Source organism: Gadus morhua, chromosome 20, assembly GCF_902167405.1.
Source record: "Gadus morhua chromosome 20, gadMor3.0, whole genome shotgun sequence".
Lineage (NCBI taxonomy): Eukaryota > Metazoa > Chordata > Actinopteri > Gadiformes > Gadidae > Gadus > Gadus morhua.
In genome coordinates this window covers 22,168,859-22,194,600 of record NC_044067.1, presented here as the reverse complement: position 1 = coordinate 22,194,600, position 25,742 = coordinate 22,168,859, and the positions used below count along the sequence as shown (strand labels likewise).

The following is a 25,742-nucleotide window of genomic DNA, read 5'->3' as shown; positions in this document are numbered from 1 at the left end:
TGACAAATTGCCATGGGCCATCATGTGCTCTCCTAGTACTACATAGTGCACTCATGTTTGAGTTTAGGTAGGATGCTATCACTATTGAGAATAATGTATACTAGAGTAACAACAAAAGAGTTGCTATCGGTGATATGCGAGATCCTGATGAATAAATCTGATCAGTGTATGGTTCTCAGTCCTTCATGAAGTAATTGTCTCCCTGTCCCCCCCCCGGACCACCCGGCCCCCCCGGACCCCAGGAGCTGTGTCGGCAGCACATGGCCTCCAAGTCCTCCTTGTCCCGGCACGACAGCGCCAGCGGGGGCGGTGCCGGGGGGGGCAGCCTGGCCAGCGGCACCGTGACGGCAGCCGGGGCGGGGGGCCGCCGCGGGACCGACACCTCGCGCGTCAGCAGCGTCTCCTCCCAGTTCAGCGACGGGCCCCAGCACAGCCCCTCCTCCACCCACAGCTCCACCCCCTCCTGGAGCGAGGAGCCCGCCCAGTCCAACATGGACATCTCCACGGGCCACATGATCCTGGTGAGCCCCCCTAGACCCTCTCGCGGTCCGGTCCAGAGTGTGTGCCGTCGAGGGTCAGCAGTAGGTGCGTTTCCATCCCCCTGATTTTATGCAAACTTTGAAGTATCGAATCAGTAAACGGTGATGGAAACACCAAAATTCGCATAAAAATCCTCTAATTCGCAAAAAGGTTTATCCGCTCGCTTGAGGTGGTTTTTGAGATATGCGAAAGAGAGTAAATTCGCAAAATGGGAGATGGAAACACACTTTTCGAAACAGCTGTGACATAGAGAACTTTGAACACACAGGACTGACAGTCTTTCCGATTTCCGCATAGCGACCGGCCATAGCAACCCTCCCGACATCAACGTGTAACGTCATCACCCTATTCCGCTCCAACCACTTGATGGAAACACACCTAATTCGAATTACTTTTTTGCGAACTTTCTAAAGATTTGCATCACCTTTTAGATGGAAACGCAGCTATAGTGGACTTGCATCCAAACACTCTCTGTTTGCGTTTCTCATACAGAGAAACATACTCATACTGTGCAGTCCATATGTTCAACCATGTATAATAGAATAAGTGTTGAGGTTCTTTAATTGAAATTGTTTCACCCCAGCCATCCTAAGCGTTACACAGCAGCACTAGACTCAGTGTGTCCCCCCCCCCCCCCCAGAGGACCAGGCACTAGACTCAGTGTGTCCCCCCCCTCTATAGAGGACCAGGCACTAGACTCAGTGTGTCCCCCCCCCCCAGAGGACCAGGCACTAGACTCAGTGTGTCCCCCCCCCCCAGAGGACCAGGCACTAGACTCAGTGTGTCCCCCCCCCCCAGAGGACCAGGCACTAGACTCAGTGTGCCCCCCCCCCCCAGAGGACCAGGCACTAGACTCAGTGTGTCCCCCCCCCCCCCAGAGGACCAGGCACTAGACTCAGTGTGTCGTCCCCCCCAGAGGACCAGGCACTAGACTCAGTGTGTCCCCCCCCCCAGAGGACCAGGCACTAGACTCAGTGTGTCCCCCCCCCCCCCCCAGGCCTACATGGAGGACCACCTGAGGAACAAGGACCGCCTGCAGAAGGAGTGGGAGGCACTGTGCTCCTACCAGGCCGAGCCCAGCTCCGTGGCCCTGGCCCAGAGGCCCAGCAACATGGAGAAAAACCGCCACGCCGACTCACTGCCATGTGGGTACAGCTGATACCGCACTCACATTAGAGCTCCTGCTTCTACCTCCCGTAATAGTAGGGAGATTATCTATAAAAGCACACGTCTATCTGTGGGCCTGGCTCCCACATGGTTTATAGATTTCAAAGGTAGCCTTGAGATGTTTCATATTGTATATTTACAAATGGAGAAGAAGCGTGATAATCTGCACAAACACAACACAAACACAGCTTTGATTGGTTGATCCATTCATTGTTTTTCTTTCTAGATGACCACTCTCGAGTGAAGCTGAAGATGGATGTGAACCCAACTAAGGAGGACTACATTAACGCCAGTATAATAGTAAGACCATTCGAAAATATATCCAATCAATACTTTTGGAATACAGTTCTAAGGCTACATTAACACTAGAACAAAAGGCTGTTCTAAAACTACATTAACACTGGTACAACAGAAATACCGTTCTAAGAGTACATTAACACTGGTTCAACAGACCGTTGTTAGACTGCTTTAACGGTAACACTGTTCTAGTGTTAACTGTTTTAACTACATTAACACTGGTACTACAGACCGTTGTAAAGCGTAGTAGGGGTAGTGGATAACTAATTAAACCTATATAAGCAGTCACCAAAAAGGTTGCTGTAGACTACCTAGTACTAGTCTCAAAATAAACACTCAGCAACATAATGTACGATAATGTATTGAAAACAAATCATTCTTCTTTCGCCAAGCAATATAGTTCTTTAAGACAGTAAAATGGTTGTCAAGCAACACAGGCTTGCATACTTTGAGTTTGGTGGAGCAAGGACTTGAACCATCCATTTGATAAAGGCTGCATCAACGCCGGCAAAATAGTAACACCATCTTTAAACTATGGAGAGCGAGGTTGAAGGTGTCATATTACAGAGTCAACACGTCGCTGCAGGGAAACCCTTTTACACTCATTCCTCTGAGCATCACTCGTCCGGGATATGTCATGATAATAGGCCATTAAACCCTTTCTTAATCCCATTAGTAATAAATAGTTGATGAATCCCAGATGGATCTATGGGGTATGTAACAGGGCCGGCTTCTCTATCCCCCAGATCGACCACGACCCCCGGCTGCCCGCCTACATCGCCACGCAGGGCCCGCTGCCCCACACCATCGCCGACTTCTGGCAGGTCTGCACCACATCGCTACTGGGGTTTACTGTGTGTGTTTGTGTGTGTGTGTGTGTGTGCGGATGTGTGTGTCTGTGTGTGTGTGTGTGTGTGTGTGTGTGTGTGTGTGTGTGTGTGTGTGTGTGTGTGTGTGTGTGTGTGTGTGTGTGTGTGTGTGTGTGTGTGTGTCTGTTTGCGTGTGTGTGTGTGTGTGTGTATGTGTGTGTGTGTTTGCGCATATGTTTGTGTGTGTGTGCAAGCGTGTGTGTTGGTGTGTGTGTTTGCGTTATATATGTATTGGTAATGTATTATCTGACATGTACAAATCAGTGTCTCAGTGTCTGTACATCTCTACACTTCCCATGAGAATGAATGACATTTGGGATTTATATGAACTAGTGATGATAATATAATAATGTGTGTTGATGGTGGGATGGAACAGCTTCACGGTCATAGTGATGAGGATACGCATGTGTATGTCCGTGTGTTTGTTTAGATGGTCTGGGAGAACGGCTGTACGGTCATAGTGATGATGACGGCACTGGTGGAGGACGGAGAGAAGCAGTGTGAGCGCTACTGGCCTGACGAAGGCTCCTCCCTCTACCACATCTACGAGGTACACACACACACACACACACACACACACACACACACACACACACACACACACACACACACACACACACACACACACACACACACACACACACACACACACACACACACACACACACACACACACACACACACACACAGCAGTGTGAGTGCTTCTGGCCTGACAAAGGCTCCTCCCTCTAACACATCTACGAGGTTACCCCCGCCACTGGAAACCAAAGCACCAACAATGGAGATCAACATTGAGTTGAGTAACAGGTGTAAAGAACAATATAGCCTATATCTGTATAGTGGCCTATAGCTGTAGAGTGGCCTATAGCTGTATAGCGGCCTTTAGCGGCCTATAGCTTTATAGCGGCCTATAGCTGTATATCGGCCTATAGGGGCCTATAGCTGTATAGCGGCCTATAGGGGCCTTTAGCTGTATAGTGGCCTATAGGGGCCTATAGCTGTATAGTGGCCTATAGCTGTATAATGGTCTATAGGGGCCTATAGCTGTATAGTGGCCTATAGGGGCCTATAGCTGTATAGGAGCCTATAGCTGTATAGTGGCCTATAGCGGCCTATAGCTGTATAGCAGCCTATAGCTGTATATCGGCCTATAGGGGCCTATAGCTGTATAGCGGCCTATAGGGGCCTTTAGCTGTATAGTGGCCTATAGGGGCCTATAGCTGTATAGTGGCCTATAGCTGTATATCGGCCTATAGGGGCCTATAGCTGTATAGCGGCCTATAGGGGCCTTTAGCTGTATAGTGGCCTATAGGGGCCTATAGCTGTATAGTGGCCTATAGCTGTATAGTGGTCTATAGGGGCCTATAGCTGTATAGTGGCCTATAGGGGCCTATAGCTGTATAGGAGCCTATAGCTGTATAGTGGCCTATAGCTGCCTACAGCGGCCTATAGCTGTATAGCGGCCTTTAGGGGCCTATAGCTGTATAGTGTCCTATAGCTGTATATTGGCCTATAGCTGTATAGCGGCCTATAGGGGCCTATAGTTGTATAGCGGCCTACAGCTGTATGGCGGCCTATAGCTGTATGGCGGCCTTTAGGGGCCTATAGCTGTATAGTGTCCTATAGCTGTATAGCGGCCTATAGCTGTATAGCGGCCCTTAGGGGCCTATAGCTGTATAGCGGCCTATAGCTGTATAGCGGCCTATAGGGGCCTATAGTTGTATAGCGGCCTACAGCTGTATGGCGGCCTATAGCTGTATGGCGGCCTATAGCTGTATAGCAGCATAGCTGCTAATACCTGTTGGTGCCACCCCCCCTTCAGGTGAACCTCGTGTCGGAGCACATCTGGTGTAAGGACTTCCTGGTGCGCAGCTTCTACCTGAAGAACGTGCAGACCCAGGAAACCCGGACCCTCACCCAGTTCCACCTGCTCAGCTGGCCTGCAGACGGCATTCCCACCTCCACACGGCCCCTGCTCGACTTCCGCAGGTACCGCCTGCTCTGGCACAGAGACAGGAGACCAAAGGACAGCAGGACAGACAGACAGACAGGAGACCAAAGGACAGCAGGACAGACAGACAGACAGTTACACGACCAAAGGACATCAGGACAGACAGGCAGATAGACACAAGACCAAAGGAGAGAAGGCCAGACAGACACACACTTGACCAAAGGACTACAGGACAGACAGACAGACAGACAGACAGACAGACAGACAGACAGACAGACAGACAGACAGACAGACAGACAGACAGACAGACAGACAGACAGACAGGAGAGCATAGGACAGCAGGACAGACAGAAAGACAGACACAAGACCAAAGGACAGCAGGACAGACAGACAGACACAAGGCCAAAGAACAGCAGGACAGACAGACGGACAGACAGACAGACAGACAGACAGACAGACAGACAGACAGACAGACAGACAGACAGACAGACAGACAGACAGACAGACAGGAGACCAAATGACAGCAGGACAGACAAGCAGACAGACCGACACATGAAGAGAAAGAGAGAGATACTGACCGACAGATACGGGGACAGAAAGACCAACAGACAGACAGATACGGGGACAGAAAGACAAACAAACAGACATTCATGGAGAGAAAGACAGACTGAAAGACAAAGGAACAGACAAACAGAAAGATGCACGGTCAGAAAGACAGACACACAGACACACATTTAAAGGAATAGACAGATAAATGGACAGGAAGGCAGACAGACACACCCCAGACACACCAGTAGATCCATTCTGCACCTGAATCGCACATCTAACCCTAAGGGCCCTATCTTGCATCTAGCGCAATTGACTTTCTACACCGACGCATGTGTCGTTGCTAGTTTGCAACTGGCGCGGAGCGTTCTTTTCCCTCCACCACCACGCAACTAGGGAATGATCTTGCGCCTAAAGGGGTGGTTCAGCGAAAGGAGGAGGCGTGTCCTGGCGCAAACGTTCCCTGGTGCTATTTTGCAGTTTCAGAAAACAATTCCACCACAAACCAGGAAATACATGGTTTAAAGTCAGTGGCGTGTTGTTCAGAAGCTATTTTAAGGGCGCATGCATAATGTTGCTTGTGCACCTCGTGCATACACTTTGCTTCTCTCATCTACCTCGCCACACATTCTTGGTAAAATATTTGGGAAAGAACAGCTGATACAGCGGTAATAAGTTGTAATTTTAAATCAATGCATCTGCATACACCGTACAGCAAACACATATTATCTTAACACAGACATCGTGTACAAGCCGATAACTTTTAGGATTGATGAGTGTTAAAAAGAATGAATGAATGCGGGCGCACGTGTGTGTGTGTGTGTAAAATAATTAATGAATGTGGGCGCGCTTATGTGCATCCATCTGTTTAAACACAAGCAAACTAAACACGTAACGCATAATACAGTCCATGGCAATGTATATTAACGGGGGTACACATGCATATTAGATACACAAGTCGATAACGATAATGCATACAATACTGGTAAGAAACGATGTTTGTTAATGTATTGCGTATTTCATTAAGTAGAACCACAGTTACCGCATATCATATCATATCGCTATTCCATGTGTGAATTAGGCCCTATTATTTGCCAATAACATGTTCCATTTGAAGTTTAAAATTCCTGTGGTCATGCATCTGTCTCATCGGAGACTGCAAATGCGCTGTCAAAATATCAACTTGTCCGATTCAAATGCGCTCATGGCTCTTAAATGGAATGGGAGATGGAATTCTCATTGGTTTATTGTACATTACGGTTAATTAGGCTACTTCAGGGCAACCCTTTTCAGATTTGCGTCGGACGCAAGAGTAATTTATCCACCGGTAAAATAGCAACATCGCCATAGAACTGCCCACAAAGCTACTTGCGTTTGGCGCTTCTCACTTGCGTTTCAGACTGTTAAAATAGGGCCCTACGCCTTTTTGGATAGGTGAAACGAATGTGTGTGTGTGTGTGTGTGTGTGTGTGTGTGTGTGTGTGTGTGTGTGTGTGTGTGTGTGTGTGTGTGTGTGTGTGTGTGTGTGTGTGTGTCTGTGTGTGTGTGTGTGTGTGTGTGTGTGTGTGTGTGTGTGTGTGTGTGTGTGTGTGTGTGTGTGTGCGCCTGCTGTGGCAGTGGACACCGGCACCCTGTTGGCCTATATCTTCTTCCTCGTTCCGTGGAAAGTGTGACCTGTGCCATAACGCCGATGCATTATACAATTCACCATCTACTGTATTGTATGATGTACATGTATATCCAACCATATACAATCCTCCATTTCCATGTGTCTCTGGGCTCACCTCCTTCATGGCCCTCTGTCTCCCTTTCTGTCTGAAAGTGCGTAGGTCGGTGGCTTATATCTGCACATCTCTCAGTGTCATTTTTGTGGTTTGCAGCTAGTACTCTGGCTCCAGTTGCATAGTCACAAAAATGAGCATTGGCAGGTGTGACTGGCTACTGCAGAAGGACAGAGAACGATGGCTCTACTCCTCCTCTTTCTCCTCCTCTGGTCTGTCCTCCTTCCCTCCTCAGCACTGATGTCTTCTCTTCTCTCCCTCCGTTTCAACATGTCCTCTTCCATTCACACTCAGTCTATTGTCCTTCATTCATGTTTACATGTTCTCATGTCATCAATACACAGGCCCCCATATCGATTGTTCTTATTCCATTTAGTAATGTGTTGTGTGTGTCCAGTATGCAGGTCTGCCATGGACCCTCTCCTTCTGTTTTTGTTTCTATACTGGATAGACACTCTGCTGTTATGTCTCTATAGTTGTCTCCCAGCTGATCCACGGAGAGTTGAAATGGTGCCCACCTCCTTTATTTACCTTGTGTGTTGTTCTTCAGAAAGGTCAACAAGTGCTACCGAGGTCGCTCCTGTCCCATCATCGTTCACTGCAGGTACAGTCGACTCCTTCCTACATGAAGAAGGCAGCCCCCTAGGGGGTTATCTAGCGGCTCTTTGCTTTGAAGGGCAGCTGATATATTCTAGCCACGTTACATAACGGTTAAAAATCATGTCCTGCGTTTTCAATCAATGTTTGCACTCAGGCTTCAAATCTTGAACATGAGGCATGTTGAATATGTAACAACATAAAAATACAAATTCAATTTTATTTCATATTAAAGCTGTAAAACCGCTGGTTAGAAAAACAAAGTGTGCTCCCGAGGGGTGCATTTGAAACGGTCTCCTTCTCCCCGACCACAGCGGCGGCACGGAGAGGACCGGCGCGTACATCCTCATCGACATGGTGCTGAACCGCATGGCCAAAGGTGAGTCCCCCTGTCCACCCTGCACAGAACACCATGCCGGACACCTTTCCCCACAGCGTGGAGAATGAAAGGAAAACTAAAGGTCCTCAGTAACTCCATCTTTCATTTACAAATGCAGTTTATTATATATGATGTGCATCCACATTGACGGGTGAAGACATCCAGGTGTTGTTTTTGATGTTCCGTCATCAGGAGTGAAGGAGATCGACATCGCAGCCACATTGGAGCACATTAGAGACCAAAGGCCTGAGCTTGTTCGCACCAAGGTACGACCAATATGAGGATGTCCTCCCACCAGCCCCCTCTTACTCCCCCAGAGACCTTGTGTTGCCCACTACGTTTCTCTATTGTTTTGGGGAATTACCCATGGAAGTACTTGTTTATTCATTTTGGCCGTGTAAATCCCTTTGTAACAGTGATGCCAACCGATATAAATAAAGTTCACTTGACGTTTTGTGTCCACAGGACCAGTTTGAGTTTGCCTTGACAGCCGTGGCAGAGGAGGTGAACGCCATCTTGAAAGCCCTCCCACAGTGAGAAGCAGTACCTAAGGAAGAACCTGTATCGGACACACACACACACACACACACACACACACAAACACACACACACACACACACACACACACACACACACACACACACACACACACACACACACACACACAAATACACACACACACTCCACACACATACACACACACTCCACACACACACACACACACACACACACACACACACACACACACACACACACACACACACACACACACACACACACACACACATACAAACACACACACAAACACACACACACACACACACACACACACACACACACACACACACACACCACACACACATACAAAATACACACACACAGACACATGCTCGATCAACATCATTGGCATCCCATGAGCCGACAGAAAGTAGAGTTGATGCACGGTAGCCCGTATGGAAAAACAGGGTGTACATTAAAAAATTAGCGCATGACAACATGCCAATGATGTAAACAACAATTATTATTCATTCAGAAATCCCTTTGTACTAACTGGGAGTGATTCCCGGGTCCCAGTATTATTCTATCTCTGATCTTGACCAGGAAACAATGTCTGTTATTGTGCTGTTCTCTCCAGCCCGTTTATTTGAAATGAAACCGGGGGTACATTGTACAGTAAAGAGGAAGCTTCTGTTGCTTTTTGCCATCAGAGAACATCATTGGGTGTGTTCGCTAAGGACACATTCATTAAAGCAGTTGATGCACTGCACTCAAACAATGACTTCAGATATGGTTTCGGGTCGGGAGTGGCAGCCATCGTCGTGATGTCTTTGAAGATCTTTAACTTTGTAGATTCTGTCCCTTCTAATCTGTGTGGTGTCGTGGGGGATGCGAGCTGCAGTCATCTTGTGTTGCCGTTGATGTAACATCTAATAGGTTCCAACTCAAGTGTCTATGCCTTGACAAAATGATTGTCTGACTGAGAACTGCACACTGAAACATCTAGACACACTCGACACACAAATACACACACATGAACACAATCACACACAAATACTGTCTACAGTTTCTTTCACGGATTTGTCTTCAGTGTGTTATATTGTGATTACTGTAAATAATTCACCGCCATTAATGTCTTTCTTTAATGTAGCAGACACATATAAAATAACTATAAAAATGTATTTTTGACTTGCCCTGAATAAATTTGTGATGTGACGCAGCATTTAACTATTGTGAAGTGTTGTTAATTATCATCATTACTTTTCCATTCCATTGATTAGTTGCCATAATTCAAAACTCAACTTCTGTTTCACTTTGATTACATTAGTTTAATGAGGACATCTGATATTAAAAATTCTAGTTCATTTTCTTTACAGTGATATCAGTCTTCTCTATCATCTTTACACACAGAATGTAACACACACACACTTGCACACACATTCAAAGTAACAATAATCAGATCCTCAGAATTGTTTTCAAATAAAACTTTGAAAAGTATTATCAGCAGGTAGTGAGCCACATGGAAGATAAAAGTGCATCATGGGTGATTGACCTGTCGAAATAGACAAGGAGAAAAATCATTAATCATCGCAATTAGCGGATAACTATTTATAATTAATTTCTGATGAACAATTTATCAATAAATAATCACTCAATAATTAATAAATATCAGAATTAGTATTGAATATTTCAACTTACCTCAAGGCAAGGGTTTAGAGCACAGTGCAGAGGGAAACAATCAGGTCAGCCCGTGAAGGCCTGGAAGTCTGACTCTGAAACAGGAAGATAGAAACACAACACATGAGACAGTATTGCAGAAAATAATAATTATTTAAATTTAAGTAACATTTAAACACTCTCTTAAACGCTTAAGACACTAACTTAACTGTTAAAGCGTTACTTAAATTAAATCCAAGCACTTAAATGGTACTATAAACAAGTTGTTAAAAAGGCAGGCTCAGACAGGTTCAAATGTGGATCTACTATTGCTAGTTCTAATGGTCTGAAGATAAATCTTTTCAGAATACAGTAAAGATATCGTGCCTTAGGAGAGCGCTGCCTGTGTAAACTATTAGAATAATGGTCATAATACATTCTGCCACAGTTATTGTCAAATAATTCAAATTTCTCTGCTCTCTTTTGAGCTGAATATTTTTTATTCTGTCAACTTTCTTTTAACAATTATTTAATAAAATTGTATACAATTAATGAAACAAGATTTATGTAGTACAAATACAATATATTTTCATTTTTCAAAAGCATAAAAACATGCTCCCTCTCCCCTTGTCTCTTATTCAAGATAAGTGTAATCAGTCTTTGCAAATCAATCCAGTGCTGAAGCTGTAATTTAGTCATTCAAGGTAAAACAAGTAGGAACACACAACTTCAATTTGAAATGGTTGGTCAAGTACCATAAATACACAGAAACAGAAACACTGAGCCGTTGAGACACAGATGGTTGTATAATAGAAAAAAAGGCGTGACATTGTAATAGCGTACATATCTCATATAAAACCACCATGCCAGATTTGTTTTATCAAGCTTAATAAGGTCTTGCTGATTATTACTATAGTGTGAGATTTTCATAAATCATAAACATCCTGTCTGGCCACAGCTCAGATTGTCCTCGTTCAGTTGACTCCATGCTGTAAAATACATTATACATGAAATCATAAGACAAATTATATTATTCCCCACCATTGAAAACAATCATTCAATCAGACAGTTGCTGGTGTTCCAAGGCTGGGTGTCTGTGTAGCGTAGGGGCCGGTTTGGGCCCCCCTCCAAAAGCACCATAGTAACCCTTTCTAAACAGTAACCAGGGTCACAGAGTTGCTCTCCCTCCCTCCTTCCCCTGGGATCTCTCCCTCGTCTCCCTCCCTAAACTAGATGTGGGTCTGGACCGAGCCACCTCATTAGGCTGATTGTGTGATTTAGAATCACTTGAAACCTTTTTCAAAGGTTCTAATTACATTCAAACTAGTAAATACATCATACTCTGTTGCTAGTCTCTCTGTCAAAACAGAATGTGACTTCAAATAGATTCACATCTTTAAATTAAAGAAATTATAAAAATGAATACAAAATCAATCCAATTTGATCAACTAGAAGACAAAATGCCTTTAAGTACATTTTATTAGGAGCAAAAGGTGACTGAAGACTTGGCTGCTTCAGAGTCTTCTTCATGGCAGAGCAGGAAAAAGGCATTCCATTCCATTCACTGATTGTATAATTAGCACTTATCATATTTATGATCCTTCATAAACAGCAGTTATGTTGGAACTTGTCTGGTAGTACCTGGGCCTACCATCCATTAATCATGACCCAGGATTTAGACCGTATGCAGATCACAGAACTCCAAACTCACCACACTAATGCATAATTTAAACATCTGATGAATTAGTTATGATAGTTAAGTCGTGCTTAAGAAGGCTCCCCATGATGTCCTTCACGTTCCATTTGGTCAAGATGGCGTCTTGAACTTCTTTTATGGAACCTGTCAATAAACCTCATCGCTAGAGGGTGTCATTCCATCTCATGGTCAGATTATTGACACCCCTCCTTTATATATATTCTGGTATATATTTGGATTGATTTCAAAATGAATCGATTAATATGTAGAATGAATATCTGTTACGGTCATGTATCAAGTAAAATACCAAACACTGTCAGATCTTCAGTATGAATCTAAGTGAGTTGCTTTTCTGTCTTTCCGATTATCTCTTGGCTGCTTGACAAAAAAAATAAAGTAAATTTTAGACATTGTTCTGGGTATGGCCACTTGTGAGAAGTTATGATCATGGACAAGTTATAGACTTGTTCATTAGTCAATGAAAAATAATCTGATTTCAATGAAAATAAGGGTTGCAGCTTTGTACAATAGTATTCTCACAATAAGAAACATGTGCTTTATATTAGCATGCTTTCATAGCCAGGTCTATTATATATATATATATATATATATATATATATATATATATATATATATATATATATATATATATATATATATATATACGCACCCTGGACAGTGAGAAGTAAACCATGCAGCTGTCGGGTTCTACCTTCTGTCCTCTGAATGCGTGGGCATTTAGCCCCGCAGACCCAGCCACACATCACACCCACACACACCCACAGCCCCCCCCCTCACACACACACACACACACACACACACACACACACACACACACACACAGCCGCACACCCAAACACACACACACACACACACACACACACCCTCTCTCCCTCTCTAGAAGCAGGCCCCTGGGTTGAGCCATTGTCTGCGGGCCGCGTGTGTGTGCTGATACAGGACAGCTGTTACGTAACACTGCTGCAGAGTACACAATGGGGGATCTGTGGGGAACATTCCACAGTAGCGTCTGAACTGGCCGGCTTGCCCTCGTAGGTACACACACACACCAACCCACCCACTCAACCCCACACCCACACCCAAACAAAAAAAACACACTCACACACCCACCCACCCACCCCCACACACACAAACACACACACCCATCCCCACACCCCCACACACACACACACACACACACACACACACACACACACACACACACACACACACACACACACACACACACACACACACACACACACACAAACACACACACCCATCCCCACACACACACACACACACACACACACACACACACACACACACACACACACACACACACACACACACACACACACACACACACACACACACACACACACACACACACACCTTTCGGAAATAATAACAGGGTCCTCATATGCTCTCTGTTATTGTTTATCCAGATAGAAAAAAAAATTCTAGTGGTAATGGAAAAATAAACAATAAAATATTATAAATGATTTGTGCTATTTGTTAATAATGCAGCATATGTTTGAATCTGTTCATTTCTTAATGCAGGAAGGCAGGGCTGGCCATCGGCAACGAATGAAACAACCCTTCAGACAAACGGTTAGCGTTTCCTTTTAAGATGGCACGTCAATAACATCAACTCTGTCAGAAATAATAGTTAGCGTAGGCAGATTTCAGGTGAATTGATGGAGTGTATAGGCTACCATACACACCCACACACGCATTTATGCAGACACAGAAACATACATGCATGCATGCAAGCGCACACACACACATGGAAACCTGTATGCATGAATGTACGGACTCACACACACACAGACACACTCAGCAAACAACACATGCACATTTCTTTTTCTTTTTGACATTCCCTGTGACCAGTTCCCCATCCTCGCTGCTAGGGTGAGGTGGACCGGCGTTCCCATTTGGACCCAGAGGAGGGTCCCCAGGAGGAGGGCCGGACCCCCTGGACCAGCCCCCCGCCCCCTCCTCCCCTCTGGCCTGGACACCTGAGCCCCTCTCCTGCCCCTCCTCCTGCCTTAAGCCTTCTTCCCTCACACCATTGGTCCTCCCCTCCTCCATGCCCCGCCTCCCCCCGGCTCCTCTACGGCCCCCGGTCCGGTCAGTCCCGCCGTGCTCCCCCAGCCCAGCACCTGAGATGAAGTCTGTTGCCGTGGTTGCGGCGGCTCTCTGCTTGGCCTCCATTTCTGACAGGCTGCAGGCCAGCGCCAGCTGCAGCTGCTCGTCCTCGTCCTCCTCCCGCTCTGCCCCTACCCCGCCGTAGTTGAAGCAAGGGGCGGAGCTAAAGGAGCGCTGGGCGGCGGCGGAGGAGAAGGGGCTGGTGCGGGGCCTATCAGTGGGAGGTTTGTCTTGCTGTAGGCGCGGTCTGGCGGGCGGTGGGTGGGAGGAGTTCTGATTCCGCTTGCTCAGCTCCAGCATAAGGGCCATCTCATCCGTCACCCCTAGAGACAACACAAACACACACACACACACACACACATACACACATGCACACATGCACACACACACACACCCATACAGACATACAAAGGACACACACACACACATACACACTCACACACACAAACACATGAAAAACAAACACACACATACATACATGGACACACAAATATATACACAAACGCAAAGTAGATGTGTTAGGAAGTGGCAGCAACAACGATTGAGAAAGGCTATATTGCATACATGGATAATCTATACTATACTTTTGTATAATACTGTAATATAATTAACTGTACTTTACTTTTTGTGTACCATAATCATATCCTACTCAGGCATTGAGCAAAATGTTTAGGTGTTTAGTCAAGCACATTATTGTCCATCTTACCATTAATCATTATAGTCTTCAGTAAACCATCCTCCTCGATCTCAATCCTCTCCTGTCCATTCTCTTTGATCCTTCCGGACAAACAAGCACACGCACAAACACACACAAACACACACACACACACACACACACACACACACACACACACACACACACACAAACATAAAATACAGATAACATAAGACATTAAGCAATACAATCACAAAGAATGGGTGTGAAAGCTTGGAGGTACAGGATAATAACAGCCCCAGGGTTCAGTGCCTGACTGAGGCCTGGACGTACTTCTTGGTAGTGGTGCGTTTTCCGTTGATGATGCGAGTGGAGGTGGACATTGATCTGAAGCTGCTCATCCCCGGGCCCCCCAGGCCCTCCGAGCTGCACGATCCCATGGAGGAGAAGGAGGTGAAGTCCGCTGGAGGGCGCAGGACAGGAAGGTTATGATGAGGGACGAGGTTATGATCAGATACTGCAGTGAATTCAGAAGGCAATGGCGGCTCAATTCAGGGTCCCCTATTTTCTTTGCTTAAGGGTATACCATATGCCTCAGTGGTAAGTTATACTCTATTCTAACTTGTAAAATGGATAAACATTATAGACCCCGTTGACATTAACCTTGACACTGATTAAATTGTAATACATCTAACTAACCAGTGAACATTTTGCATTTTTTTAATATAAACCATGTCAACTTTATATTGTGCACTAGTGCTTATGGAGGTGCCTTGAATTAGCCTGCCATCACCAGACCAATTCGTAAATGCATATTAGTCTGGAACCTCAGAGCAAAGAAAACAACAATCGGAGCAACAACATATGTCGCATCAGCGGCAGCCATCTTGCTGGCTGTGATTGGCTGAACCAGGCCAGGTCTGCTGAACGGGAGGGGGCCGGACGCATATGACAGAGGAATTTAGAACATGAGCTGGCAGAGTGGTCTGGTCCCTAGGCTAGCCTTGTGTTTTAGTAAACGAAGCCTGAGATACAACCCATGGCACTGAAGAGTAGATAAGGGGCATCTCTAGCACAACGACGCTTACAGGTTAGGCTGCAGACTTTGGGAATCAAACCTAACACTTTTTGGCTGGGTCGAACATCAAAGCCGCTAAACAATCCTGCCCATGGATGTGCATGTGCAAACGCACACACAAACACACACACAACCAACCATGCATAAGCGTTCTCTTTTTTGAACAGAGATGATGTTGTTGTGTGTCTTTATGTGGTGACCAATGGGAGTGAGAGTCAGCACCAGCACCATCAATCTCCTGATGTTTACCTCCAGGCGCCGGGAAGGAAAAGAACCGACCGGGGCCAAGACGAGAGGAGGGGCCTAGGTGGTCATGGAAACCACCGTGACTGTGGATCCCTCCAAATGACGGGAAGTCATCTGAGAGAGAGAGAGAGAGAGAGAGAGAGAGAGAGAGAGAGAGAGAGAGAGAGAGAGAGAGAGAGAGAGAGAGAGAGAGAGAGAGAGAGAGAGAGCGAGAGAGAGAGAGAGAGAGAGAGAAAATATTAAATTAAGAGAAGGAACAATGTGAGTAGTATATATACAGTATACAATACTATGATAAATGTACCTTAGGCAGTAAAATTACCATGTATTGGTCTCTGTTTTCATGCATTACATTTTGCATTATTTATTATTAGGCTGATCTGACGCACCAAAGAAGCCAGCAAAGGGGTCCTGGCTGCCGAAGAACTCCCGGAACACCTCGTCAGGGCTGCGGAATGTGAAGCTGAACCCTGGGAATTCCGAGGGGAAGTCTGTGGGGGAGCCGGGGGAGCCTGTTGGAGAGGGGCAGAGAGAGAGAGAGAGAGAGAGAGAGAGAGAGAGAGAGAGAGAGAGAGAGAGAGAGAGAGAGAGAGAGAGAGAGAGAGAGAGAGAGAGAGAGAGAGAGAGAGAGAGAGAGTGAGAGAGAGAGAGAGAGAGAGAGAGAGAGAGGTTCAGCGGCAGTGGATGGACAACTATATACATTTTTACAAAATCATAAAATCAACATCAACAGTTGTAGATTCCACATTCTATACAAATTTACATTTTATGTGATTACATGTATATTACATGTCACGCTTTTGGAAATGACCTCACATTTGCAATAATCTAAATGCCTCATAAACGAATGTATCTAATGCTGTATAATATCTCTAGGGGAATCTAAATAAGCCCCGACAGCTGACCTACCTCTGCGTGGCATCCGGTCATTTCCATAGCTGTCATACGACGCACGTTTACTCTCTGTAAGTCACAAAGGAAACACAAACCAATCATTGACATTCAAATATAACATGAACACACGAAAAAAATAAATGGCTAAAGCAAGACGGTGATTTTGGTAACCACGGTGACCCATGAATCCAACAGCTGAAGCTGAGCTGTAAGGAGAGCTGCTAGGCCAGAGAGACATGCGCATGGCATGACTCATACAGTGTCAATACACACAGCGCACACAGCCAGACATAACCACTAGCTACTGTCCCCTTAACTGAAGTTAGTCTCTTGACTCACTAACGAACAAGTGGTCAATTAATAGTCCAACTAACTTCATCATCCCGGTCATCGGCCCCTAGACAGACACCATTTGTTAATATCAATAGATACCGACAGCCCCTATTCCCCAGGCTGTCCCCCAAGGTTCAGTTATGGTCCACTCTTCATCCCCTACACGCTCCCCGTGAGTCCATCATTCACCAACATGACCTCTGATGCTGCTATGACGACCACACCCAGAACCGACACCTCCACCGTACACATCACTGCCACTACCCACTGCACACACTACCCATTGATCTCCTACTTTTACCCCCCCTCCCCCCCCCCACAATCGACAACAGCCTGACTAACCTAACCAACCAACCAACCAAGTGTTGGTTCACCCGTTCTTTGATCCATTTACTCAACCATCTCTTCATCCATCTCTTTAGCTCAGATTTCTCAGAGCTGAACAACTAGATCTGCTGCCAGACTCACTGTCAGACAGAACTTCATAGGCTTCAGCGATTTCTTTGAACTTCTTCTCTGCCCCCTCCTTGTTGTCTGGGTTCTTGTCTGGATGCCACCTCAGAGCCTGCTTCCTGTACCTGAGGAGACAGAGAGCACAGCGAAAGGTAGTCTAGCAACCGACAGCATTTTGAGATTTAATCTGTAATAAAAAAAGAGATTCTCTTTCAGATTAATTCTTTCAACAGCCAATTCATTTTTAATTGTCATTGTTTTCTTTTTAACATAATATCACTGATAAGGGTATTGTTAAATGGAATTACTATGATTTAACATAATGTAAAAGCCACACCACTTACAACGGTAAGTATGACACGCTGCTAACCACTGACCCTGAGATGAAACTACCTAGCCCTAAACTACTGATGTGACACAACCTTACCCCAACCTACCCATGTGACAGTACCTAACCCTTAACTACAGGGCTTATTACCACAAAACTAAAAGGTGTGAAACGACCTACCCCCAAACTACCAGTGTTACACTACCTAACTCTTAACTCCAGATGAGTCACTACCTAACTCTTAACCACAAGTGTGCCACTACCTAACCCTTAACCACAGGTGAACCACTACCTAACCATTAACTAAAGGTGAGCCACTACCTAACCCTTAACCACATGTGAGCCACTACCCAACCATCAACTACAGGTGAGCCACTATCTAACTCTGACCTACAGGTGGGCCACTACCTAACACATAACCACAGGTGAGCCTATACCCATCCCTCAACTACACGTGAGCCTATACCCAACCCTCAACTACAGGTGAGCCACTAGCTAACCTGAGGTACGGTGTTGTTGTGTACTCACGCCTTCTTGATGTCCTCCTGGGAGGCGGTTTTAGAAACCCCCAGGACCTCATAGTAGTCCCCCATGTCTTGTGGTCTCTCCTCAGTGATCTAGATCGCCCAACACAGAACAATAAATGGGTATAGAAACGAAAGCAAAACTACAGAAATCCCCTTGTGCAACACTTTTGGATATGTTCCAAATGTATTATGTAACATATTACACGTTTACATTTAGGGCATTTAGCAGACACTTTCATCCAAAGCGACTTACAATAAGTACATTTTTCATAAGTGCAACAATATATCGCTGTCGGTACAGTAGAGATAACCAAGTGCAACAATCGCTAGGCTAACCAATTCCCCGTGTTACAGCAATGATAACAGCTACTGAAGTTGCTACACAGTTAAGTACTATAATACAATACAACACAATACAATACAACGTACAATGGTGGCCAGAAGAGGGAGGGTGGCTATGCAGAGTCGAGGTGGACTCTGAACAGGTGAGTCTTGAGTCTTTTTCAGAAGACTCTGAATTTTGAATTACCCTACTTTGACCGCGGTTTCATATAGATGATTTAATGGCAGTCACTCTAAAGAAACTATACTCTTTTTCTAAACGGAGGTGATGTCATTATTTTTAAATTAAAAGAACACTGGAAAGATCTCCGACTTTATTTAGTAAATGACGCACCGATCATATCTATACGACCCTACGTCAGAGAGGAATTTATTCATGTTCACACACAATTACTAAAAATGGCTTTCAGACTTCCAGCAACACTTGGAAATGTCTGAGGAATCGCTCTTCTCCAAAACAGAAACACCAACTGGTTCAGTGGTCCACTGCCACCAGATAAGGGCCAACGACTGAACCAAAGCAAAGGAAAGTGAAAACGGGCCTGTGGGCCCAATTGGGTCCCGGTGTTCCCCTAGAGCCCTGCGCTCATATGGAGGCCAAACGCACGTGGTATTACTGTATGTTATTTCCAGCTTGAGTACTAGTCTATGCCATGGCATTTGACAGCTGCTGTAGTGTCAGACACACACACACACGCACACACGCACGCGCACGCACACGCACACACACACACACACACACACACACACACACACACACACACACACACACACACACACACACACACACACATACACACACAGAGACACACACACTAAGGGGTTGCGATAGCAATCACTTGCCTTGTATCTTACAAGAAGTACAGAACCAATAATCCTAACGTGGTTACAAAGGCAAACATGGTCCACGACGGGAACATGTTGTGAGCAGCCACGACTGTACCTTGAAATAGATCAGATGACAGGAGTGTCGTTCAGCAGCAGAATGAATTGGTGATGTGGTCGTAGTGGCTCAGGAATGCGTTTCTCTGCTCTCCAAAACCTTACAAACACAGCATGACGTGCCCCTCAGAACCCGCTAGAAGCCTCACCGCCAGGCCCAGGACAGGCCGACACACAGGCCAATGGCTGTCGCAGAATACCTTCTCTCTTACTCCTATGTGGACGGTTCCGCGGAGACCATAAGTTAACAACAGTCCCTCGGTTTCTCCTGCACCCGTGTGTTGGATCAACTGCACGCTACGTCATTATCAGCTGAGAGCGGGCTGACGAGGGAGGGAGGGAGAGAGAGAGAGAGAGAGAGAGAGAGAGAGAGAGAGAGAGAGAGAGAGAGAGAGAGAGAGAGAGAGAGAGAGAGAGAGAGAGAGAGAGAGAGAGAGAGAGAGAGAGAGAGAGAGAGAGAGAGAGAGAGAGAGAGAGAGAGAGAGAGAGAGAGAGAGAGAGAGAGAGAGAGAGAGAGAGAGAGAGAGAGAGAGAGAGAGAGAGAGAGAGAGAGAGAGAGAGAGAGAGAGAGAGAGAGAGAGAGAGAGAGAGAGAGAGAGAGAGAGAGAGAGAGAGAGAGAGAGAGAGAGAGAGAGAGAGAGAAATAGAGAGGGAGCGAGAGAGAGAGCGAGAGAGACAGCCAGAGACAGCCAGACAGCCAGAGAGAGAGAGAAACGTCAATCAATCTGTTTGTCTGTCTACGGCATGGACCTGTCTGCGGCTGAAAGACTTCTGGTGCCTATGTTCTAGCTTTGTATTTGAGAAAGAAACAACATACATTTACTATAAACTAGTAAACTAGTAGAAACTTATGCGAAAAAAATGTAGATCTTCTGTAAAATGGTGAACCACTCAGTGACCGATGCTCCCCTCTGGTGGTTAATGAAGGCTTCTCACTGCAACTACAGTATATGCATGTAAAATACCGTTATGCAAAGTGTCTGGAATAGTAATCTTACTAATCATTTATTTTACTATTGCGAAATCTCCCGGAGAAGTTCACTCAGAGTTTATGGAACATTTAGTTGCTACACAAAGGACATTAGGGCTGTATAATAACGTGTGTTCTTCTACTAATCAAATGACACATTATAGATTAATTCGGGTTTTGTTTTTGCAACTTTTGTTGTTATAAGGATGAATTAGATTTGCCTTTCCAACATGGTAAATAAAATATTCTGCACATACCTTCAAAACCCATGTTATGTATGACAATAAAACATACTTTTTATCAGCTGCATCTAAATGTTGCATTATGTTATTCGCAAACATCTAAAAAAAAATGAATCACACAATCAACAGTTGGAGTGACACTTTCGATTGTTTTATTCATAATACTGTTGGCTGAGATCCACAGGTTATTATGATGTGGTTTACTAGGGTAACAAGAAATATGTTACCATCATTGTAACTTGGAATGTATGATGGCAGAGCACAGAAATCATTGTTAGCCCTTTAATACTCTTCTCCTTCTTCATCTTCTTCTCCCATGCTGTCAGTGCCAACCTCTTCATAATCCTTCTCCAGAGCGGCCATGTCTTCTCTGGCCTCTGAGAACTCTCCTTCCTCCATGCCCTCCCCAACATACCAGTGGACAAAGGCCCTCTTGGCGTACATCAGGTCAAACTTGTGGTCGAGACGAGCCCAGGCTTCAGCAATGGCAGTGGTGTTGCTCAGCATGCACACGGCCCTCTGGACCTTGGCCAGATCTCCTCCTGGAACCACAGTCGGTGGTTGGTAATTGATGCCAACCTTGAAGCCTGTGGGACACCAGTCCACAAACTGGATGGTTCTCTTGGTCTTGATGGCAGCGATGGCGGAGTTGACGTCTTTAGGGACCACGTCACCTCGGTACAGCAGACAGCAGGCCATGTATTTACCATGGCGAGGATCACATTTCACCATCTGGTTGGCTGGCTCAAAGCAGGCGTTGGTGATGTCTGCAACGGACAGCTGCTCATGGTAGGCCTTTTCTGCTGAGATGACTGGAGCATAGGTGGCCAATGGGAAGTGGATACGAGGGTAGGGCACCAAGTTGGTCTGGAACTCTGTCAGGTCGACGTTCAGGGCACCATCGAAGCGAAGTGAGGCGGTGATTGAGGACACGATCTGACCAATGAGCCTGTTGAGGTTGGTGTAGGATGGACGTTCGATGTCGAGGTTCCTGCGGCAGATATCGTAGATGGCTTCATTGTCCACCATGAAGGCACAGTCCGAGTGTTCCAGGGTGGTGTGGGTGGTCAGGATGGAGTTGTAGGGCTCCACTACAGCTGTGGACACCTGGGGCGCTGGGTACACAGCAAATTCAAGTTTGGATTTCTTGCCATAATCAACAGAAAGACGCTCCATGAGCAGGGAGGTGAAGCCAGAGCCTGTGCCTCCACCGAAGGAGTGGAAGATCAGGAAGCCCTGGAGGCCAGTGCACTGATCGGCCTAGAATGAGACACAAATCACAAGGAAAAAAAAATTGTGTCAATCAATAACTCCATCGATCAGCAGCAAAATAAGAAAAAGCCCCAAAAACGTACTAGAAATCATTGAAATATCTGAAAACTCATTGGAACGTTGTCCTAGAGGAATCTGAAAAAGGTGTGACATGGGATCAGATGCAGTGATGAAGGAACTCACCAGTTTGCGAGTCCTGTCCAGCACCAGGTCAATGATCTCCTTGCCGATGGTGTAGTGGCCACGGGCGTAGTTGTTCGCTGCATCCTCCTTTCCCGTGATCAGCTGCTCGGGGTGGAAGAGCTGGCGGTAGGTTCCTGTGCGCACCTCATCTGGAAGGGGGAAAGCGCACTCAATTAAACTCAATCATTAATCTAATCCATTAAAAAAAAAGACTAATGGCTGCCGCCGTTTAGCTACCAAAGGACTCCTGGTTTAACGGCACCCTAATGTCTGCACGTTTTGGCTGATTGTGCGCCCAGATGGCCTTACCAATCACGGTGGGCTCCAGGTCCACGAAGATGGCCCTGGGGACATGCTTCCCGGCGCCGGTCTCGCTGAAGAAGGTGTTGAAGGAGTCGTCGCCCCCTCCAAGGGTCTTATCGCTGGGCATCTGTCCATCGGGCTGGATGCCGTGCTCCAGGCAGTACAGCTCCCAGCAGGCGTTGCCCATCTGGGCGCCGGCTTGGCCAACATGCATAGAAATACACTCACGCTGGGGAGAGAGAGACGCTAGTGTCAGGTCTGATGTAATACACGGGTGCCAGCATGGGCTTTACTTTCTGGAAATGTTTGGATTATATTGTATAAAAACCCAAATTAAATAAGGTTAAGTAAAAGCAGAGGCTGATTATTTTTCAATGTTGCCCAAAGCCATATATTCCAAATATTAAATCGAACATCTTTGTCTGATTGGGATGGCTCCGCCCTTTTCTTTCCAGCCGCATGGTGACTTGGCACAGAAAAACTTGTACTGTACTATCAAGGATCCTGAGTTCTACTTTCACTAGCATTTTAAAGGCAAAACCCCTTGGCTTGGACAATATTAAAACGAGCATTGATTTGTTAAAATGTATTTATAACTAGACAGACTGCCCTTGTCTGCAGCTCAAACCCTGCATTGGGGTGAACACCATCACAAGGGATTTAAACAAAATAATGTAGTAAAAAGATACTGACTTTCATAAAATGACAATTTGATTGAAAAAGCATAGAAATTAGATATGCTCTAAGGGTCTACTCTATTGGGCGGAGCTGCCCTTTCCCTCTTTCTCCATCCTGCGTCTCCTCCCTCTCCTCTCCCTTTGCCCCTTTCCACCCCCCCACCAGTGCCCAACCCCTTCTCTCCACCCCCATCCTGTCCAGCTGCATAGATTCAGTGTAACTGAGATTTCCCTTATCCCCTTCTCTAGCTCCCTCTCCCTCCCTTTTGCTCTCTTTCGCTCTCTGAGCAAAGAAAAACCCCAACAGCTGCAAAATGGCTGCCAACCGAGTCACGCTAGGCCTGGCCCTGACCACTCCTATCCTCCGGTCTGCGCTATCCATCTCCCCCCCCCCCCCCACCACCCACACACCCAACTGCCAGGATTGTCCACATCCATTCAAATACCAAAGAGAGACATCTTTTCTCAAAGACAAAGACAATGTATGTTAACATCATAACTTTTTTTTTAGAATTAAGTTGTCCCATTGTTCAACTGTAAGATGGGACACGATGGAACAGTGACAAACAGACTAGTTCAGGAAGTTGGTCATGTGACCAAGATCCTCCAATACTTGGTTGGGACGCAGCTGGCAAGCTGGTCTTGTGCCATCTTTTGTAACAAAGCAACCACACCCTTCTGTCATTACATTTTAAAACGAAACAAAAATCATAGATTAACACATTTTCACAATAACATTTTTAACAACCTCTATGATGTGGCATAATTTAAGCAAAGCAATCCTTTTTATGTACATAAATATATTATAAATGTATATACATATTGTAAATATATATACGTAAGCCTATTCAATCTAACAATTCGACGACAGGGCCACCGATTTGAAAAGCTCTTCTCCACGATGACAGAGAAGTGTCTGTCCACACCCACAGGCTGAGGGAGCTGAGCTCCAGAACAAAAGACAGCGGGGACAGATCCCACACTACGTCAGCGGTTACTCACCATTTTGTATGCTTGGCTTGCCCTTCGACTGACGTTGAGGATTCAGGAAGAAGGCAGAAGTGAGAAGGAAAAGGAGCGTCCGGGTTTATATCGGCAGAGGAGGAGCCAGAGGAGGGAGGTGAGGAGGAGCAGGAGGAGCAGGAGGAGAAGGCAGCAGCCAGCCGCAGAGCCCCGCGGCTGGAGGGAGAGGAGGAGCCAGAGAAGGGGGATGAGTACAAGCGGGAGGAGGGGGGTTAGGAGGAGCCAGAGGAGGAGGTGGAGGCAGCGGCCAGCCGCAGAGTTCCACGGCGTGAGGGAGCAGCGGTCTGAACGTGAAAAGGGGGCGGTCCTTCCTAAAGGGGGCGGTCCTCCTTGGTTGTTCAGGGTAGGGTCGGAGCCAAATTGTCCATGGTCGGAGCGCAGCATCCCATTCATTTTAGATGTTGCGCTTTAACACAAGATTATCTCTTATTTAGGATTTATATACATACGCACTCATGTATGGATCATTTCGCTATGGATGGATCGATGTATAGATAGATGTATAGATAGATAGATGTATAGATAGATAGATGTATAGATAGATAGAAGTATAGATAGATGTATAGATAGATAGATGTATAGATAGATGTATAGATAGATAGATGTATAGATAGATGTATAGATGTATAGATGTATAGATAGATAGATAGATAGATAGATAGATAGATAGATAGATAGATAGATAGATAGATAGATAGATAGATAGATAGATAGATAGATAGATAGATAGACACTTTGCTTTATGTTATTCTAAGGAGGGGAAGGCCTATCGCCGTTGATCACAGGCCGAACCTCCATGTCACTCACTGACACAACCGGCCCGATGCTGTCAACTCCCAAAGAAAATAAAACCTTATGAAGTGGTTGCTTTTCTTCATTACTATCTATGCAATTATCAATGGCATGGATGTGTGACTTGTAAAGTCAGGCAGATATTGCGCATGCCTACTATCCCGGCTCGGAAGGGGCCAGCGGACGCTTACATCCTGACTCGGTGCATTTTACCATCCCTTGCTCATAATCTCTGAGACATCCTTACACATCCTGCCTTGGCTTTAAGTGTCGTTTTAATGAAGACTGTGTCTCAGTTTTCCTGAATGAGTTATATTGCATACAAAGCAAGGGACCAGAAGCCACACACACACACAC

The 25,742-nt window shown here is 45.8% G+C and overlaps 3 protein-coding genes across 5 annotated transcripts in view; 1 reads left to right on the top strand and 2 right to left on the bottom strand.

Annotated features, from left to right (window-relative positions):
* ptprna (protein tyrosine phosphatase receptor type Na) overlaps positions 1–8,766 on the top strand; it is a 24,706-nt gene extending 15,940 nt beyond the window's left edge. The window contains exons 15-24 of one of the 2 annotated variants that reach the window (XM_030344260.1): positions 243–521; positions 1,538–1,685; positions 1,934–2,007; positions 2,751–2,828; positions 3,304–3,423; positions 4,696–4,862; positions 7,702–7,755; positions 8,063–8,127; positions 8,320–8,393; positions 8,593–8,766. In XM_030344260.1, the coding sequence (XP_030200120.1) occupies positions 243–521; positions 1,538–1,685; positions 1,934–2,007; positions 2,751–2,828; positions 3,304–3,423; positions 4,696–4,862; positions 7,702–7,755; positions 8,063–8,127; positions 8,320–8,393; positions 8,593–8,664 (1,131 nt within the window). In that variant the 3' untranslated portion in view covers positions 8,665–8,766. Of the gene's footprint in view, positions 1–242; positions 522–1,537; positions 1,686–1,933; positions 2,008–2,750; positions 2,829–3,303; positions 3,424–4,695; positions 4,863–7,701; positions 7,756–8,062; positions 8,128–8,292; positions 8,394–8,592 lie in introns of both variants that reach the window. The other variant, XM_030344259.1, reaches the window with a different exon arrangement.
* Positions 8,767–9,237: 471 nt separating this feature from the next.
* On the bottom strand, positions 9,238–20,239 carry dnajb2 (DnaJ heat shock protein family (Hsp40) member B2). Of its 2 annotated transcripts, XM_030343885.1 has the most exons (11): positions 19,925–20,237; positions 18,641–18,729; positions 17,800–17,909; positions 17,014–17,067; positions 16,494–16,616; positions 16,108–16,218; positions 15,114–15,243; positions 14,832–14,902; positions 14,140–14,448; positions 10,324–10,397; positions 9,238–10,177 (listed from the first exon to the last, which is right to left on the bottom strand). In XM_030343885.1, exons 2-10 carry the CDS (start codon positions 18,703–18,705, stop codon positions 10,369–10,371), a joined length of 1,002 nt encoding a protein of 333 aa, XP_030199745.1. In that variant the 5' UTR covers positions 18,706–18,729; positions 19,925–20,237; the 3' UTR covers positions 9,238–10,177; positions 10,324–10,368. The 2 variants fall into 2 exon arrangements, with proteins under 2 accessions (XP_030199745.1, XP_030199744.1); XM_030343884.1 differs by lacking the exons at positions 9,238–10,177; positions 10,324–10,397 and having other exon boundaries at positions 13,399–14,448; positions 19,925–20,239.
* Positions 20,240–21,264: 1,025 nt separating this feature from the next.
* LOC115533159 (tubulin alpha chain) lies at positions 21,265–24,613 on the bottom strand. The gene is made up of 4 exons (XM_030343489.1): positions 24,573–24,613; positions 22,900–23,122; positions 22,591–22,739; positions 21,265–22,395 (listed from the first exon to the last, which is right to left on the bottom strand). Exons 1-4 carry the CDS (start codon positions 24,573–24,575, stop codon positions 21,418–21,420), a joined length of 1,353 nt encoding a protein of 450 aa, XP_030199349.1. The 5' UTR covers positions 24,576–24,613; the 3' UTR covers positions 21,265–21,417.
* Positions 24,614–25,742: the final 1,129 nt, after the last annotated feature.